Genomic DNA, 15,713 nt, shown 5'->3' on the forward strand with positions numbered 1-15,713 from the left:
TAACCTTGAATGAGTTGCTGCCCAAACTGGGTACTTTGTTTTCCAGAATCAAAAAATGCATCCATTTGGGTTCCAGCTAGCTAAGATACTTGGGGGGTTGCTGTGCTAAAAGAGACTTGAGTAATTCAACAAACATGAGCAGTTCACTGACTGGGTGCAAGGCTCCAAGCCAGGTGCTTGGATCCTGAATACCAGAAGTTGCTGTCCATTCTGGGATGGGGGTAAGCTTTATAAACCAGTTCCACCCTCAGGGCCAGCTCATGACTGAGTTGTTTGAAACTCTGTCTATGAATTATAAAGCATTCTGTCTGTTAGTTAAGAGAACTTAGAAAGATACCAGCTTATGCATTGCCGTTAACCCTGATTCTGCATCATCCCTGAGCTCTCATCTCATGTAATGATGAGCCCTATGTAGGAGAGATTATTATTGGTCCCCATTACACATATCTGGAAACTGAGACTTGGAGAGAGATGCCCAAACTTTCACAGGCAATCAAAGGAGGAACACGGATTCAACCCTACAGGATCGGCTTCTGGACTCCAGGTTTGGAGCCACTGTACTGATTTCTTGGTGAGCCAGCTTGTCCCTGAATGGATAAAACTGTTTCTGGAAGTGTATCCACCAGCTCAGACTCATATCTGAGCCCATCCCTGCTCACTGCCTTTACTTGAGGATATAAAACTCTGTGTGACTTGTCCCCTGCCCCTGTCCCCTTGTCCCCTGCCCTGCCCTCTTGGCCCCCGATCCAGGTTCTCCACCCCACTGGAGCAGTGATAACACTGGAAACCTTGGGGATGTCCAGAACAACTGGCCTCCAGTACACAGACGGAAAGTAAAATGAATTCTAGGAAAATCAGCAGTGAATCTGAGGAATTTTCTTTTATATTATCTTTCTTTAGATACAGAAATTAATTTGTGCCTTTGCTAGGCAGAATAATGGTCTGATCCTGGGTCCTGTGAATACGTTACTTTACACAGCTAAAGGAACTTTGCAGCTGTTACTGAATTAAGGATCTTGAAGTGGAAAGATTACCCTGGATTGTCTGGGTGGATTCTAAACACAGTCATGAGGATCTTTTATTTTATTTTATTTTTTTTTTATGAGGATCTTTTATAAGAGGGAGACAAGGCGATCAAAGACAGTAGAAGTTGACCTCAGGATGGAAGCAGCGACTGGGGTGATGAGGGCGTGAGCCAAGAAATGGAGGTAGATTCTCCAGCTGGAAAAGGCAAGGATAAAATTCTCCTTTGGAGCCTCCAGAAGGAACAAGCCGCCTATGACTGTTTTCAGGCTTCTGACCTTCAGAACTCTATGAGGATAAATTTGTGTTAAGCCATCTAATTTATGATAATTTGTTACAGCAGCAACAAACTCCGGCAGCCCCAAAGAAAACCAATACAATGCTCAGTGCAGAAACTTAGAAAAACATGGGAAACACATAGAGGAAACACATAGACCACCTTCATCCAGTGCTCCTGGCCCCACCCCCATCTGGCAGTCCCAAATCTGATCTCTGTTTCTGTGAGTTTGATTTTTTTTTTTAGATTCTGCATATAAGTGAGATTGTACTGTTTATCTTCCCCATCGGATTTATTTTACTTAGCATGGTACCCTCAAGGCCCATCCCTTTTGTCACAAACAGCATTTATCACGGCTGAATAGTATTCAATTGTGTATGTATGTATGTGTGTGTGTGTGTGTGTGTGTGTGTGTGTGTATACACACACATGTTTTCTTTATCCATTTGTCTATCGATGGGCACTTAGGTTATTTCCATAACTTTGGATGCTGATTTCTTTTCCTTCAGATACATACCCAGAAGTGCGATTGCTGGATCATCTGGTAGTTCTAATTTTTACTTTTTTAGGAGCCGCCCACTGTTTTCCACAGTGGGTGCACCAATTTACATTCCCACTAAGGGTGCACAAGGGTTTCCTTTCCTTTACATCTTTACCAATATTTGTCATTTTCTTGTCTTTTTTGATAATAGGCATCCTAACTGTGAGGTGATACGTTATTGTGGTCATAAAGGATTTTCTTAAGCCACTATAATCACTCTGCCAGAAGGGAGAAAATTAATGTGTTAGATTGTGGGTTTAGAGGCTTTTTCTCTCTACGTGTGTGTCTTTATGCATTTAACAAAGATGAGATGGTGCTCAGGATGGCTCTCCAAGGTGGGGTCCTCTGTCTTTAGGGAGTTTCAATGGGAGGGTTGGCTTGAATGTTTCTGTATTCTTTACACATGTTCTCAGTCCCTTAGAATTCGGGGTGTCTGCAGAAGTCTGGAAACTGTCAGGGGTGGGCAGAGGACCACAGGGTGGCTACAGGAGCCCCATTTGTTACCTGAAGGGCCAACTCTGGGGCGGCACTCACTGTGGTATTTTCTTTCTTTTGCAAGCGTCCCACTACTACAAATACAGGCAGCAGTTCATCTTCCCAGGTGAGTTTCCTGTGAGCTCAGTTTCTTCCAAGCGAGCCCACTGAGGCATGGCAGCTGCTGTGAGGGAACAGCGGTGAGTGTTGCTGGGGTAGATGAGCCCAAAGAGGATCAGGTGGAACCACCCAGACAACAGGCTAGCGACTGGCTGTGGAGGCGGAGGGTAAAAAGGATGGGGAGTCCAAGGACTCAGTAGCACCAATGAGGTCCCAAAGCACAAATGGAAAGGCCTGAGTGGGTGGTCTGCAGTGCAAGGATGGGCAAGGGTGGGGAGAGGTCCAGAACCCCATGGTGGGGGAGAGATGGTCAAAGGGGCTGGAATCAGGCATGGGAGACATGAAACCAAGAGGCCTCATCATCCCAAAGGGGACTCAGGAGTGAGGAGGACCCAGAGATGATGCTTCAGTGAGTGCTTCAGGCCAGAGGCTTGGGGGCTCCGGCAGCCCCATAGGTGCCGATGGGGAGTTTTGTTCAGGATGTCATCTTGACTACTCATGCATCTCAGCAGGTAAATTCAAGTGGCCAGGGAAAGAAGAGAGGGAATTGGGCAGCCAGGGACTCCTGATCTGTTGAGAAGTTTCCAGCTGCCGGCATGTCCCAGGAATCAGGCTTTTGAGGGAGCTCGTGGACCCCTTGTCTGGTTTCTGACTGTCCAATCTTTGGCTCTCAGATGTGGTGCCGGTGCCGGAGACGCCGACGCGGGCACCCCAGGTCATCCTGCACCCAGTGACCTCAAATCCAATGTAAGTGGGACAGAGACCTCTCCCCCTGCCCTGGCCTTTCAGTTTGCTCAGGATCCCTGTCTTCTTTCTTCCTCTTCCTGGAATTGATGGGGTGGGAGGCAGGGTTGAGGGGAAAGCCTGAGGGGGCCATAGAGACAAGGGAATAACTTGGGCAAAGAGAGGAGAGAATATGACAGCCCAGGCCGAGATGGCCAGTGCTAGTCCCCCTGAGCCACTTCTGCCTTGTGTCTCTGGTCTTGCCAATCAAGTGTGACTTCCAGGGGCCAGACCATTTCCTTCAGATCCCCAGACCCTCCTGTGATCAGAAAGACAACTTCCCCCAGGCAATAGCTAAACCTTAATGGAAGGGCAGTTATTCTACATCATTATCCCCTGTTTAAAGAGGAAAATTTAGGTTTATACTAGAGATCAGTAACTTACAGCCAATCGGACAGACCCATGTTTTTGTAAATAAAGTTTTATTGGAACACAGCCATGCCCATTTATTCACAACATGCTATCTATGGCAGCATTCGGACTACAACAACAGAGATAGTCGTTCCAATAGAGACCGCTGTGTGGCCAGCAGACTCTAAAATATTTACTATCTGGCCCAGCAAATTTGCCGATCCCTGGTTTCTAACATTACAAAAATAAAACAAGCTTATTTTGTGAAATTTAAACTATTCTATAAAAAAAGAAAAAGAATAATTTATAATTGCACCACTCTTAGAAGTATGCTCTATTCATATTTTACATACTTGTGATCTAAACTGTGCAATTTCCATCCTGCTCTGTTTATCCCTTAATGCTATAACATCATATTTTTCATACTATTCCAGACTCTTCATACACATTGATTTTAAAATACCATATTGATGTGGAATGATTTCCTTAACCGTTTCTCCACTGCTGGATCTTACATCTTCCCATATTTCACTGTTATAAACAGTTCTGCAGTGAACATCTTTGTGTGTGATGTCTTTAGCATCCTTAGGATACAAGCCCTCTTTCTAGGCACTCTATTGCCCATGCAGCCAAAGTGAAATCACTTTCCATAACTTCTTTGGTTGTGACCCAAGTCCAGGGCATGCTAAAAACCCAACTTTGGTTTGACATCTTTTCAAACTCACATTTTTGCCTACCTGGTTTTTCTCCCGGCTCCTGCAGCTGCTCCATCCTTTCTGACCCATGTTACCCACTTTGTTAAAGACCCAAATGGTACATTTGCCGGGGGGATATTGTGCTGACATCTAGCTCCAGATCGTTTCTCTGCAGCACATAAACCAATTCCACAATTTGTGCAAGATGAACTCCAGGTTATTAACTGAGAGTCAGGGAGTGCCAGTGAAAAACGAAGTCAGTAAGTGCCCACGATCTGCTTAAATGTGCGTGGAGTGACGGGAACTGACTCTTTGCAGCAGGGAAATCATTTAATAGCCCTGGCTGCTGTAATCACGCCTGATGCAAGCCGAGGAGGGCAGCCCGTTCTGTTGGGCGTGAGGAGGGACTCCAGCTGCATTGTTCCATCTCCCCCGGGGCATCAGATTTCCAGCGTGTGGTTTCTGCCTTTCGAAGCTGTACTATAAATTATTGGTTAATAGGACAGCAAATGCTACTTCTTTCTTCTTCTTTGAGCTCTTACAATCTTTCAGACTCCCTCTCACCAGGAGTCTCTCCAGCAAGTGGATTGACCCTGTCTGCAGGGTTGGTAGCTTCCTGGTGCGGTCTGAAGGTCAGAATAGGGGAGCCCCCCTCAAATAAGGAGATGGGTTGGGGGAATCTGCTAAGCTTCCACTGGAGAAATAGGAAGGGGCCATGGTGGCCATTGTGATCCTTTTCTCCCACCAGTTCCAGTTCACTCCGGAAATATCCTCTACCTTAAAAACCCACTCCCCCCACCAAATTCTTTAACACACACTGTGCGTTGCATTTCCCTCACGTATCCTGTGCTCCAGCACGCCCACACATCCCCTGCATGTGCACCCAACTCACATGCACACAGAACAAACCCCTGCACAGAGCACATCCCATGATACCCACACAGTCCTCAGTGGACACTTAGCACTCACGGTGTGTGTGCCCCCAGCTCCCATACCCTGCTTGTTCCCGTACTCAGAACACAACTGCAGCTCAGGAGCTCAAGAATGCATGGGATACACACACGCATGCACACACTCGCACACACACCTGTGTCTTCCAGTCCAATACAATCTGTCTCCTCCTCATTCTCACCCACATATCTCCACTGAACGTGATTGGCAAGGTCCAATTCAAAACACTGCGAACTTTCAAATTCATCCAGTAATCCTCTGTCTTGGGCATTTCCATCACCATCCATTTATTCAGTTCATACCTAACTTTTGACCCTTGTTACTCATAACCTTTCTGCACTAGTAATATAAATATTCCTTAAGGTCAGGAAGCCATGTCAGTCTCAATGCTGTATCCCTCTAAGGGTCTGGCACTGTTCCTGACTCTTAATTCTAATCAAATAGGTGAATGAATGAATGAGCAAAAACAGCCAAAGAATCCTTCCCAAAGATTCAGAACTGTAGAGATCTGATTAATCCTTTCCTAAGGAACACCTAGAGCTCTGCGGATCCTGCCTGCCATCCATGGCATTTTATAAGGAATTTATAAGGCCAATTTATACAGAAATTGCTAGATTAGGGGAAACCAACAAAGAAAAATGAGCCCTGAGCAGACCAGAAAGTCCATTTAAAACAGTGTCCTTGCGCACCTCTCCTTGGTGGCAAGGTTATGGATTATTTTAGACACAAGCAGTGAAGGGAAATTGGAGAAAAAGGCTTAATGGAGAACTTCACATTTTAAGATGTTTCATACATGGATCAAGTCAATGCATGCACCCATCATTTCACCCAAGGGTCACGTTTATTTTTCTTTCTTTAAAGCTTGGAAGGAAATCCATTACTTCAAATTGAAGTGGAGCCAACCTCGGAGGTGAGAACCAGAGAGCGATGAAGCAAATGAAGCAGCTTTTTCCGGGGGCTGCCTACTTGGCAAAGGCGATTGATGTCTTTGATGACGCAGAGGGCTTTGGGTGGACTGGGGTACAGTGCCCTGCTTGATGGATGTTCTAACTCCAGGACGACTAATGAGCGAGGGGCCCCTCCTGGCGCCAAGCCTAATGGGCCGTTAACATGGTGTGCATCACGGAAAAGCTAGTTGTGCAGAAGTTGGCAAGTGATCTGCATTCTTAGTTGGAAATTCAGCTCAGGGCCAGTGAGTACCAAGGGGGATGTGCCCCAATACTTTCTGAAGAATATGTGAGAGGAGGGGACGAGGGCCTCAGGGTCTCTGGCTTAGTAGGGTGTTAAGAATGTTCTGGGGCCTCTTCCCAGCTGCCAGAACTCCTAGAGGAATAAACGAAGTCTTTGGGGTGAGAACTAGAGCCCTGACTCCTCGGCTCTGCTGGTCTGTCCTGAACTGAAGGGAATAGAGTCAGGGTACCCAGAACAAATCATGTCCTTTTCTAGAATGATCGCAGTAGCTGGAAAGTGACCCTCAAAGAAGCCATATTTCCCATGTCATTTCTCCTGAACATGCCTTTGGGAGTAGCTTGCTCAGGTTTGGGGTTTAGAGAGACTGCACCCGGCCAAGGGGCCTCCTCCGGCCGTCTTGTCAGGCTCCAAGCCCCTGAAAATCACCACCACCTCCCCCTCCAGTACCACCCACACTGGGCTCAGGCCACTGCTGCTTGCCTATTCCAGCTGAAGAAGGCAAGGGACCAGGCCCCCTAGCCTTAGGTGCCCCCAGACACCACGCGGGGAAGGCGGATCCTTAGGCCTGGAGTTTCTCACTGTTGCAGTGGTCACGTCTAAGTGTGCCTGAGTCATGTGGATATGCAGTGAAAATGCAGAGTCCTGGATCTGGCCTGCTGATTTTCTGATTCAGAAAATCTGGCTGGGGCCCAGGAGTCTGTATTTTTTTTCAGCCATCCTGGAAGCTGTTTCATACAGGCAGTCAGGTCTGTGCAAAGAACTCAACAGATCTTTGCCTCACGGAAAACCTCGCACCACCGCCAGGGGCAGATGTCATTAGCCCCACTTTATGATGAGTCAAGGAAGGCCCAGAGAAGTGAAGCACCTTGCCCAAGGTCACAAAGCAGCCAGATTCCAGCTCATCCGGTCTGACTGTTAAGCCCATTCTTTCAACCTCTCACTCTTGTATCTCCTGCCCTCCCAGCTGCACAGGAACCCCGGGCCTCCGGCCTATGCCGAGTAGCTCTGACATCTCCTGGTTTCTGCCTCATGAATTCAAATTCCTCCGAGGGAGCGAAGGCCCTCCCTGTTGAGGACTGTCACATGTTATATGAAGGTGTATAGGGTGTCTGTATTTCAGCCTGTTGTCTTTCTTACTCCCACATAAATAACCAGACAAGTCAGAACATCATGGTCTAGTAGGAGGGCATCGAATATTAGGAGTCAAGAGACCTGATTCTTAACCCTTGCTCTGCCTGGCGGCCTGACCAGAGCTAGGCACTTCCCTCAGGGACCAACCATCCCTGTCTGCTGGTTTCCCAAGTGTGAGACTATCTGTCCCCAAACGGGCAAAGTCCTGGGAAACCAGGATAGGTGGTCCCTGCCCCCCAGAATTTCCTATCTCTGAGCTTCAGTTTGATGATCTCCCTTTCAGCCCCTTCACTTCAGCACAATGATAGACAGAACGTACCTGGGCAATTAGAGAGAGACACGTGTGCACCAGCCAACAATACACAGTGGGGACCTGGCGGGCAGGCGGGATGCTGATGGGAACTGACCCCTCTCTCGCTCTGGCTGTAGAATGAGGAGGGCCACGACGAGGCCGAGGAGTCGGAGGACGACTTTGAGGAGATGAACCTGTCCCTCCTCTCGGCCCGGAGCTTCCCACGCAAGGCCAGCCAGACCAGCATCTTCCTCCAGGAGTGGGACATCCCCTTCGAGCAGCTGGAAATCGGCGAGCTCATCGGGAAGGGCCGCTTCGGGCAGGTGTACCACGGCCGCTGGCATGGCGAGGTGGCCATCCGGCTAATTGACATTGAGAGGGACAACGAGGACCAGCTCAAGGCCTTCAAGCGGGAGGTGATGGCCTACAGGCAGACGCGGCACGAGAACGTGGTGCTGTTCATGGGCGCCTGCATGAGCCCGCCCCACCTGGCCATCATCACCAGGTCAGTCCTGCCCGGGTTCCCCACCAGGAATACTCCCACCAGGAATATTTGGGAATATTCATTCCCAAAGCTCTGCTTCCGGCAGTGTTGAGCAGCGGGGGTTCTGGTAGATTCAACATTCTGGTGAATAGAGAGTCTGGCTTTACCAATCACAACATCTGCGGTTTGAAGCTTTGAGATTCCAGAAAATGCTATTCGTGCTGTAACTCTGGCTGAGAAGTGCTCTGGAGAGAGCTCCCCGTGGGAAGTCAGAAAAGCTGGTATTGAACCCCCTTGTGCTCCACATTTGTGAAAAAGCATCTTTGAGACTCACTTTCTCCAAATGTAATTGAATGGATTAGACTAACTCAGGTGTCAGCAAACTTTTCCTGTAAAGGACCCAATAGTGTTTTTGGCCTTGCAGGCCATAAGGTTTCTGCAGCAACAGCTCATCTCTGCTACTGTAGTGTGAAAGCAACCTCAGATAAACGATAAGTGGATGTCTGTGGCTGTGTGCCAATAAAGCTTTATTAACACAACCAGGCAATGGGCTGGGTTTGACCTACAGACCCTAGTTTGTTGAACCCGGATCAACATTCTGATGACTTAGTCTGACTTTCATTAAAACAGCAGAGCACATTTGTAGGGCTCCACCATTGTTGTTTTAAATATTCAGGATCCATAGTCTATAGCTGCACAAAAGGGATGGTGAACAGAGAAGTGACATTAGGAACATATCAGATGTTGGGAACTTTTTTGGACTTGCTGTCTCTAACCTCATGCAGTGATGTAGACTCAGTTGAGCAGTTGTGGAACAATCTTTTGATGTGTTTTTAAGCTGAGGCCTTTGCTCTCCTATCACTTAGGACTAGCCACAGCATCAGTGTTCTTGGTGTGGACTGTGATGCCAGGGGTCCATTAGGAATCTTTTCTTTCTTAATCTCAATACAAGCAATAAGATCCCAAGTACACAAGCCTTGCATCTTGGCAAGTGCTGTGGTGGGAGCTGTGGGCTCAGGGAAGATCTGGTATGTCTTTGATCTATTCCCTTGTGATCCATACAAACCCTCTTTGAGTCCATTTGTAAGACCTGGGTGATGGGTAGAAGCTGTGTTATCATCTGTCACCATTGATTATGCAGCTGGTGGGTTGACTTGAACTTGTGTGTCAAATGCTAAGTGTTTGCAAAGGATTAGAGATCTAAGGATGGCCCTTCAACCCTTCTTTAAACCAAGGTAGAAGTTGGCAGCTCTTACTTCTACACAGGACCAGAAGTGGCTTTCAGATAATCAGCTCAGATCATATTCTGGGGCTGAGCTGCTCTGAGTAGAGGACTGGATCAGTAAGCTTTTCTGAGTAACAAACACCCCCAAACTTTACAGTTTCTCGCTAGTCTGCACACAATTCTTCTGGGCTAAGCCAGGCTCAGTGGCTGGGGTCTTGGATGTGTCTGTGGTCCACTGGCAGGTCAGATTGAGGGCTGGTCAGTCTCGAATGCCCTCACTCACATGTCTGATGGTTGGACATATGTCTGATGGTTGACAGATTGTCAGCTGGGGTGCCTCAGTTCTTCTGCACGTGGCCTCTCACCCACAAAAGGCCAGCTTGGGCTCCTTTCCATGGTGGTCTTGGAGTTCCAAGTGCAGCAAGACAGCAAGAGGTCAAGCCCTGATGGACAGAGGCATTCTCATCTCTGTCTGTGTTGCACTGGCTGATGTCCAGTGGCCACAGCAAGTCACATGGCCAACCTCCATCCAAGGTGTGGAGAACAGACTCTACCTCTGGCTGGGAGGATTTGGAATGCCATTGTTGTAAGAATGTTCATGCCACGAGAGGGCCAGTGTGTGGTTGTTTTTCCCATCTACCACTGCCAGCAAGCCCCTTAGCTCCCTTTTCTTTCTCCTTTCTGGTATGTATCATCTATATTAGCAGGCTGTCTGCAGCCCTTTACTTGGGGTACACAAGTCTGATTAGAAGATGGTCTTCCCCACCACCACTGGTTTCTGTCCCTGTTCCCACCAGTCTGTCATCCCAGTTCCTTCTCTCTGATCATCACCTTCTGGCCTACTAAACCCCTCTTTTTCAAATCCCCAGATTAGAAATTCAAAATCCATCATCTCTTCTCCTGTGCCTGGACCCTCTAAGGACCTCCTGGCCTCTGACTTTTTCCAGGGGTAACAGTGGAACCCACTTACCCACGCCTCCTCCCCTCTTCCCCAAGGGCAGGCTAATTGGAAATGGATGGATGCAGTTAGCAGCCTTCCTTGAAAAAAAGAGTGGGCTATTATGAAAATGTGTCGCTCCCCCTGCAAGCCAGCTGCATTGGCGGCCCCTTTTCTATTATATACAGAATCCTGAGTCCCCCTCCCCAAGCACCATAACTGCCTGCAGATTTCACAAATAGCACAGCCTTTTCCTGGCACCACGATAAAGACTCCGCAGCTTTGGGACATATAATTGGTCTCTGAAGTGTTTTGGTATTTTGTTTGAAGAAGCCAGATGAGCCCCAAAGAAGTGGCATTTATTCCATATTATTGTGTCATTATGTGTTTATCTGAGGGAGGGGCCGGGTGCCCTCTTCATTCCCGTTCAACACCGTCCACTTGTTGGCCACCAGGTTTCTTATCTGAACGTTCAGTTTGAAACCAAATATTTGAGTAATTTGATTAATCACTTGCATTCGTGCAATTGGCTGGCAGAGGTTGATGGTTGGATGCGAGCCAACCAACTGGAACAGCTTCTGGACCCTGGATTTATTTTATAGGGAACATAAAACCAGATAATCACCTGGCATATTCTGGATAAATTCACAATGGCAAGTTCTAGCCAATTACTTAGTAATTATCATTGAAGTTAACACATATTTCTAAGATTAGCTTCCTTGTAATGCGGTGTGGGTGGCTGTTGGGGAGTGAGTAATAACCAACTAGTTACCCAGTTGCTAGAGCCACAAATGCAATTAGCAGCAAGATTGCTAAATCGTTTCACAATTGGGTCATTATAGGATTATTGCAAGGCTATAGACCGTCTGCACAATCACTCATTTTTTTTAAGGCCCCAGATTGAATTTGAAAGCTAATAAAGATAGAGTTGAATGAAAGCATCTCTTGTGCTTCTCCCTTGCTGCAGTGTCTCTTAGATATCAGATTCCCCGTCTGTAAAATGAAGAGGTAGAAGCAGATGTTGGGTGCAGGGTCCTTCTTTGGTTCTCTGAGCCTAGGCTGCTTCAGAAGCAGTCTGGAACAGCCCTGGAACCATGCTTCCCAAAACGCAGTCCACCAGGACCTCCTGCATCAGAGCCACCAAAGGGAGGAAGGTTGTTAAAATGCAGATTCCTGGGTCCCACCTCTATTCATTTCCTAGGACCATCATGACAAATGGCCACAACCTTGATGGCTTAAAGCACCATGCATTCATTCTCTTACAGGTGCGGAGGTCAGAAGTTTGGAGTGGGTCTTGCTACAATCAAAGCAAGGCTGCTTTGTTTTCTGGAGGCTTTGGAGCTGTTAGAGCTCCCAACTTTTAGAGCTGCCTTCCTTGCATCCCTTGGCTTGTGGCCCCATCCTTCATCTTCAAAGCCCAAAACATGGCGTCTTACTTCCACTGTCGCAGGTCACATCTCTCTAATAAGGACTCTTGTGGTTACATGTAGGACCTACCCAGGTAATCCAAGATAATCTCCCATTTCAAGATGTTTGACTTAATGGCACCTGCAAAGTCCCTTTTGCCGTATAAACTGACAATCACAGTGTCCAGCAATTAGGAGCTGGATATCTCTGGGGGCCACTTTCCAGTCTATTGAATTGTCCTCAATCTGGTGGATCAAGTCTATAGGTGAAGCCTTTTTCAACCAAGCTCCCATTCTAATTCCAACAAACACTTGGTATCCTTCCATAAAGAGTATCGCCAGGGAGTATTATTAAGTGCACAGCATAGGTGTCAGATGTGTCCAGCTAATGCAGAGGGAAATGGAAATGGAAATTTCCAAGGAAGACAGGCAAGACAGGATTACAAAGGACTGGGACCTCAGGGTGTTACCTATCTGGTGACAGGAGTCTGGGCCGACCTGCCTTAGCTTGATGCCATGGAGACAAAACAAATCCCTGAAGTTGATGTCTCCAGAAGGGCTTCCCTAGGGCAGCCTGATGCCACTGAACCCACCCTGGCCATGTCACAGATGTGGAAACTGAGACCAGGAAAGGCAAGAGGGAGCCAGGACAGGAGCACAGGTCTCCATCATCAGTACACGTCATCCCCTGTCAGTTTGAAAATCCCATCCTTCTCCAGTCTTGTCCATCCAACCATCCATCCATCCATCCATCCAAACAGCAGATATTTAGTAAACTCTTATTAAGCACCAAGCATTTTGCTGGATGTTAGGGGATGGTAGTGAGCAAGACAGACATGGACCGGGTTCATGGAAGGCTATTATTTCATTTGGAGAGACAGCAGTAAATGCTAAAGCAATAGACATCATTTGAGTAGGTCCTAGTCTGTTGAAGGAAACAAACTGGAGAGATGTGCTGCAGAGGGACTTGGGTGTCACGGTAGTTTTAGGGATGTGTGTGTCAGGCTGGGGTGGTGTCCCGGCAGCCTCTCTGAAGCAGTGGTATTTGGGCAGGGACCCTGATTTTAGGAGCCAGCAGTGCAGACATGGAGGCAGGGAACAGCAAATACGAAGGCCCAGGAGTAGGAATGAGCAGAGGGTGCTTAAAAGACCAGAAGGAAGACTGTGGTGGCAGAGCCTGGTGGGTAAGGGCAAGAGGGTAGACAACAAAGGTAAAGAAGCTGGCAGGAGTCAGACTGGGGAGGGGAGGGGCTCTCTAGCTGGTTTAGGGAGCAGGGTTTAAAACAATACTGACACCTACCCCAGTCTCTCATCCTCGGCACTGTGAGCTTTGGGGCTGGACGATTCATTTATGCGGGCTGTCCTGTGCATTCTAGGCACTCCCTGCCCCCTGCCCACTAGGCACCAGCAGTACCAACTCCCTAGTTGTGATAACCCAAATGTCTTTAGATTGCCGACACCGCCTGGGGGCAAAGTTGCCCCAGTTAAGGACTCTGTAGTTCCCATAGAATCTCTAATTAGTCTGGATGGGGCTTGGCCCTCAGTACAAAGCCTCCCCAGGTGACTCTTTGAGCAGCCAGGAGACGCTCTGTCACAGGACTTAAAAGCTTGATGAGAGGTCTGAGTTTTATGCTCAGTGCAGCAGGCAGGGACAGTATCCAGTGTGTTTGGGGGCAAAAACTGGGAAATTTCCAACATGAAGGATGTTGCGGAGTATTTTTAAAGCAGGGAGTATTTTGATGGCTGCCAAGGCAACAACAGTTCAAAGAAATGTCAGTTTATCTGCCATAACTTCCCAACACGATCAAAGAGCTGGTGGCTTCAGTGGGTGCCAGCATCCACTCCCACCACCCATCCCACTGCCCCTGGCCAGACCGGGAAGCACTGTATTAACAGTGAATGAGGGTCTGCACCAGCAGAGGGGAAGCTGCCAAGTGTAAGCCTAGGGAAGAAGAAGCTGCCCCATTCCTTCCAGAAAGGTTTATCACAATGTCCCAGTGTCCTCCTTACATTCTGCATCAGCCAGGACAGGAGGACTTGGAGAGCTGTGAGCCAGGTAGAGGCTTTTCTTGCCTTTTCTTACAGCTAAAGGAGGCAGCATAGCTGATCCTCATTGTTAAAACCATTTCCCTGACTGAGGAACATTAATAATTTAATGTTAATAAATGCAGAATCCTCCAGAAGCAACAGATGCCACCAGCCTTCAGCAAGGCACAGGGACAGTCTCCTGGTTATCACTGTGCCCATTTTCAGTTCAGTTCAGTCGCTCAGTCGTGTCTGACTCTCTGCAACCCCATGGATTGCAGCACGCCAGGCCTCCCTGTCCATCACCAACTCCTGGAGTTTACTTAAACTTATGATCATTGAGTCAGTGATGCCATCCAACCATCTCATCCTGTCATCCCCTTCTCCTCTCACCTTTAATCTTTCCCAGCATCAGAATCTTCCAATGAGTCAGCTCTCCATATCAGGTGGCCAAAGTATTGTAGTTTCAGCTTCAGCATCAGTCCTTCCAATGAATATTCAGGACTGATCTCCTTTAGGATGGACTGATTGGATCTCCTTGCTGTCCAAGGGACTCTCAAAGAGTCTTCTCTAACACCACAGTTCAAAAGCATCAATTCTTGGGCACTCAGCTTTCTTTAGAGTCCAACTCTCATATCCATACATAACTACTGGGAACACCATAGCCTTGACTAGACAGACCTTTGTTGGCAAAGTAATGTCTTTGCTTTTTAATATGTTGTCTAGGTTGGTCATAACTTTTCTTCCAAGGAGTAAGCATCTTTTAATTTCATGGCTGCAGTCACCATCTTTGTGATTTTGAAGCCCCCCAAAATAAAGTCTGCCACTGTTTCCATTATTTCCCTATCTATTTGCCATGAAGTGATGGGACCGGATGCCATGATCTTAGTTTTCTGAATTTTGAGCTTTAAGCCAACTTTTCACTCTTCTCTTTCACTTTCATCCCGAGGCTCTTTAGTTCATCTTCGCTTTCTGCCATAAGGGTGATGCCCATTTTACAGATGAGAAAACTGAGGTCAGAGAAGCTCAGGGAGCCCTTGTCCAGATCATAGAACAGATAACTGGTAGAACCTGAAATTGAGCAGATGTACATCAGAATATATAGACATTCTCCTGATGGGTTGGTAGTTGAGGTAATTGGAAGTCAGCATTATCAACCTTCTGGTTCCAGTGGGTCTGGAATCTGCATGCTTCTGGGCAATGTGTAGTTAACTTCTTCCACCTAGGGGTTTCAGTATCTACAAAACAGGTCAGAGGATATAGCTCAGAATATTATCTACAGCCCTTGAAAGTGAAAGTGTTAGTTACTCAGTCCTGTCTGACTCTTTGAGACCCCATGGACTGAAGCCGACTGGGCTCCTCTGTCCATGGGGTTCTCCAGGTAAGAATACAGGAGTGGGTAGCCATTCCCTTCTCCAGGGGATCTTCCTGACCCAGGGATTGAACCCGGGTCTCCTGCATTGGGGAGGACTAAAGAAAAGTCCTCGACTTTGCTTAATGGTTAAACTATTATTATTTTGTCTTCCTTGGCTGTTTTCCTTTGCCTCTGCATTTTCTCACTTTTCTAATTAAATTTTTCCTCCCAGGGAAGGCCTGGGAGGCCAAAATTTTTCTATAAATAAGAGGCAAGGGAAGGACATGGAGGGCGGAGTTTCTATCCCCAGAAGGCCCCATGGGTTCTGCTCAGCTACGATCCCCTCTCTTCTTTGATACTCTTCAATCTTGAGAAGGAACAGGTACAGGACGAGAAGAGGAAATCCTAAACTTGGCAGAGGAACCCGGTTTTAGGAAGGGACTGGGTTTCAAG

At 47.5% G+C, this 15,713-nt stretch overlaps 1 protein-coding gene across 4 annotated transcripts in view; it reads left to right on the plus strand.

Moving 5' to 3' along the window:
* Positions 1–15,713, plus strand: part of KSR2 (kinase suppressor of ras 2) — a 485,548-nt gene that overhangs the window by 403,129 nt on the left and 66,706 nt on the right. For all 4 annotated transcript variants that reach the window (XM_061384873.1, XM_061384871.1, XM_061384874.1 and 1 more), the window contains 4 exons: positions 2,401–2,442; positions 3,110–3,182; positions 6,077–6,125; positions 7,967–8,334. In XM_061384873.1, coding sequence (XP_061240857.1) covers positions 2,401–2,442; positions 3,110–3,182; positions 6,077–6,125; positions 7,967–8,334 — 532 coding nt within the window. The remainder of the gene's footprint in view (positions 1–2,400; positions 2,443–3,109; positions 3,183–6,076; positions 6,126–7,966; positions 8,335–15,713) is intronic.

This window comes from Bos javanicus, chromosome 17 (assembly GCF_032452875.1).
Source record: "Bos javanicus breed banteng chromosome 17, ARS-OSU_banteng_1.0, whole genome shotgun sequence".
NCBI classification, from domain to species: domain Eukaryota; kingdom Metazoa; phylum Chordata; class Mammalia; order Artiodactyla; family Bovidae; genus Bos; species Bos javanicus.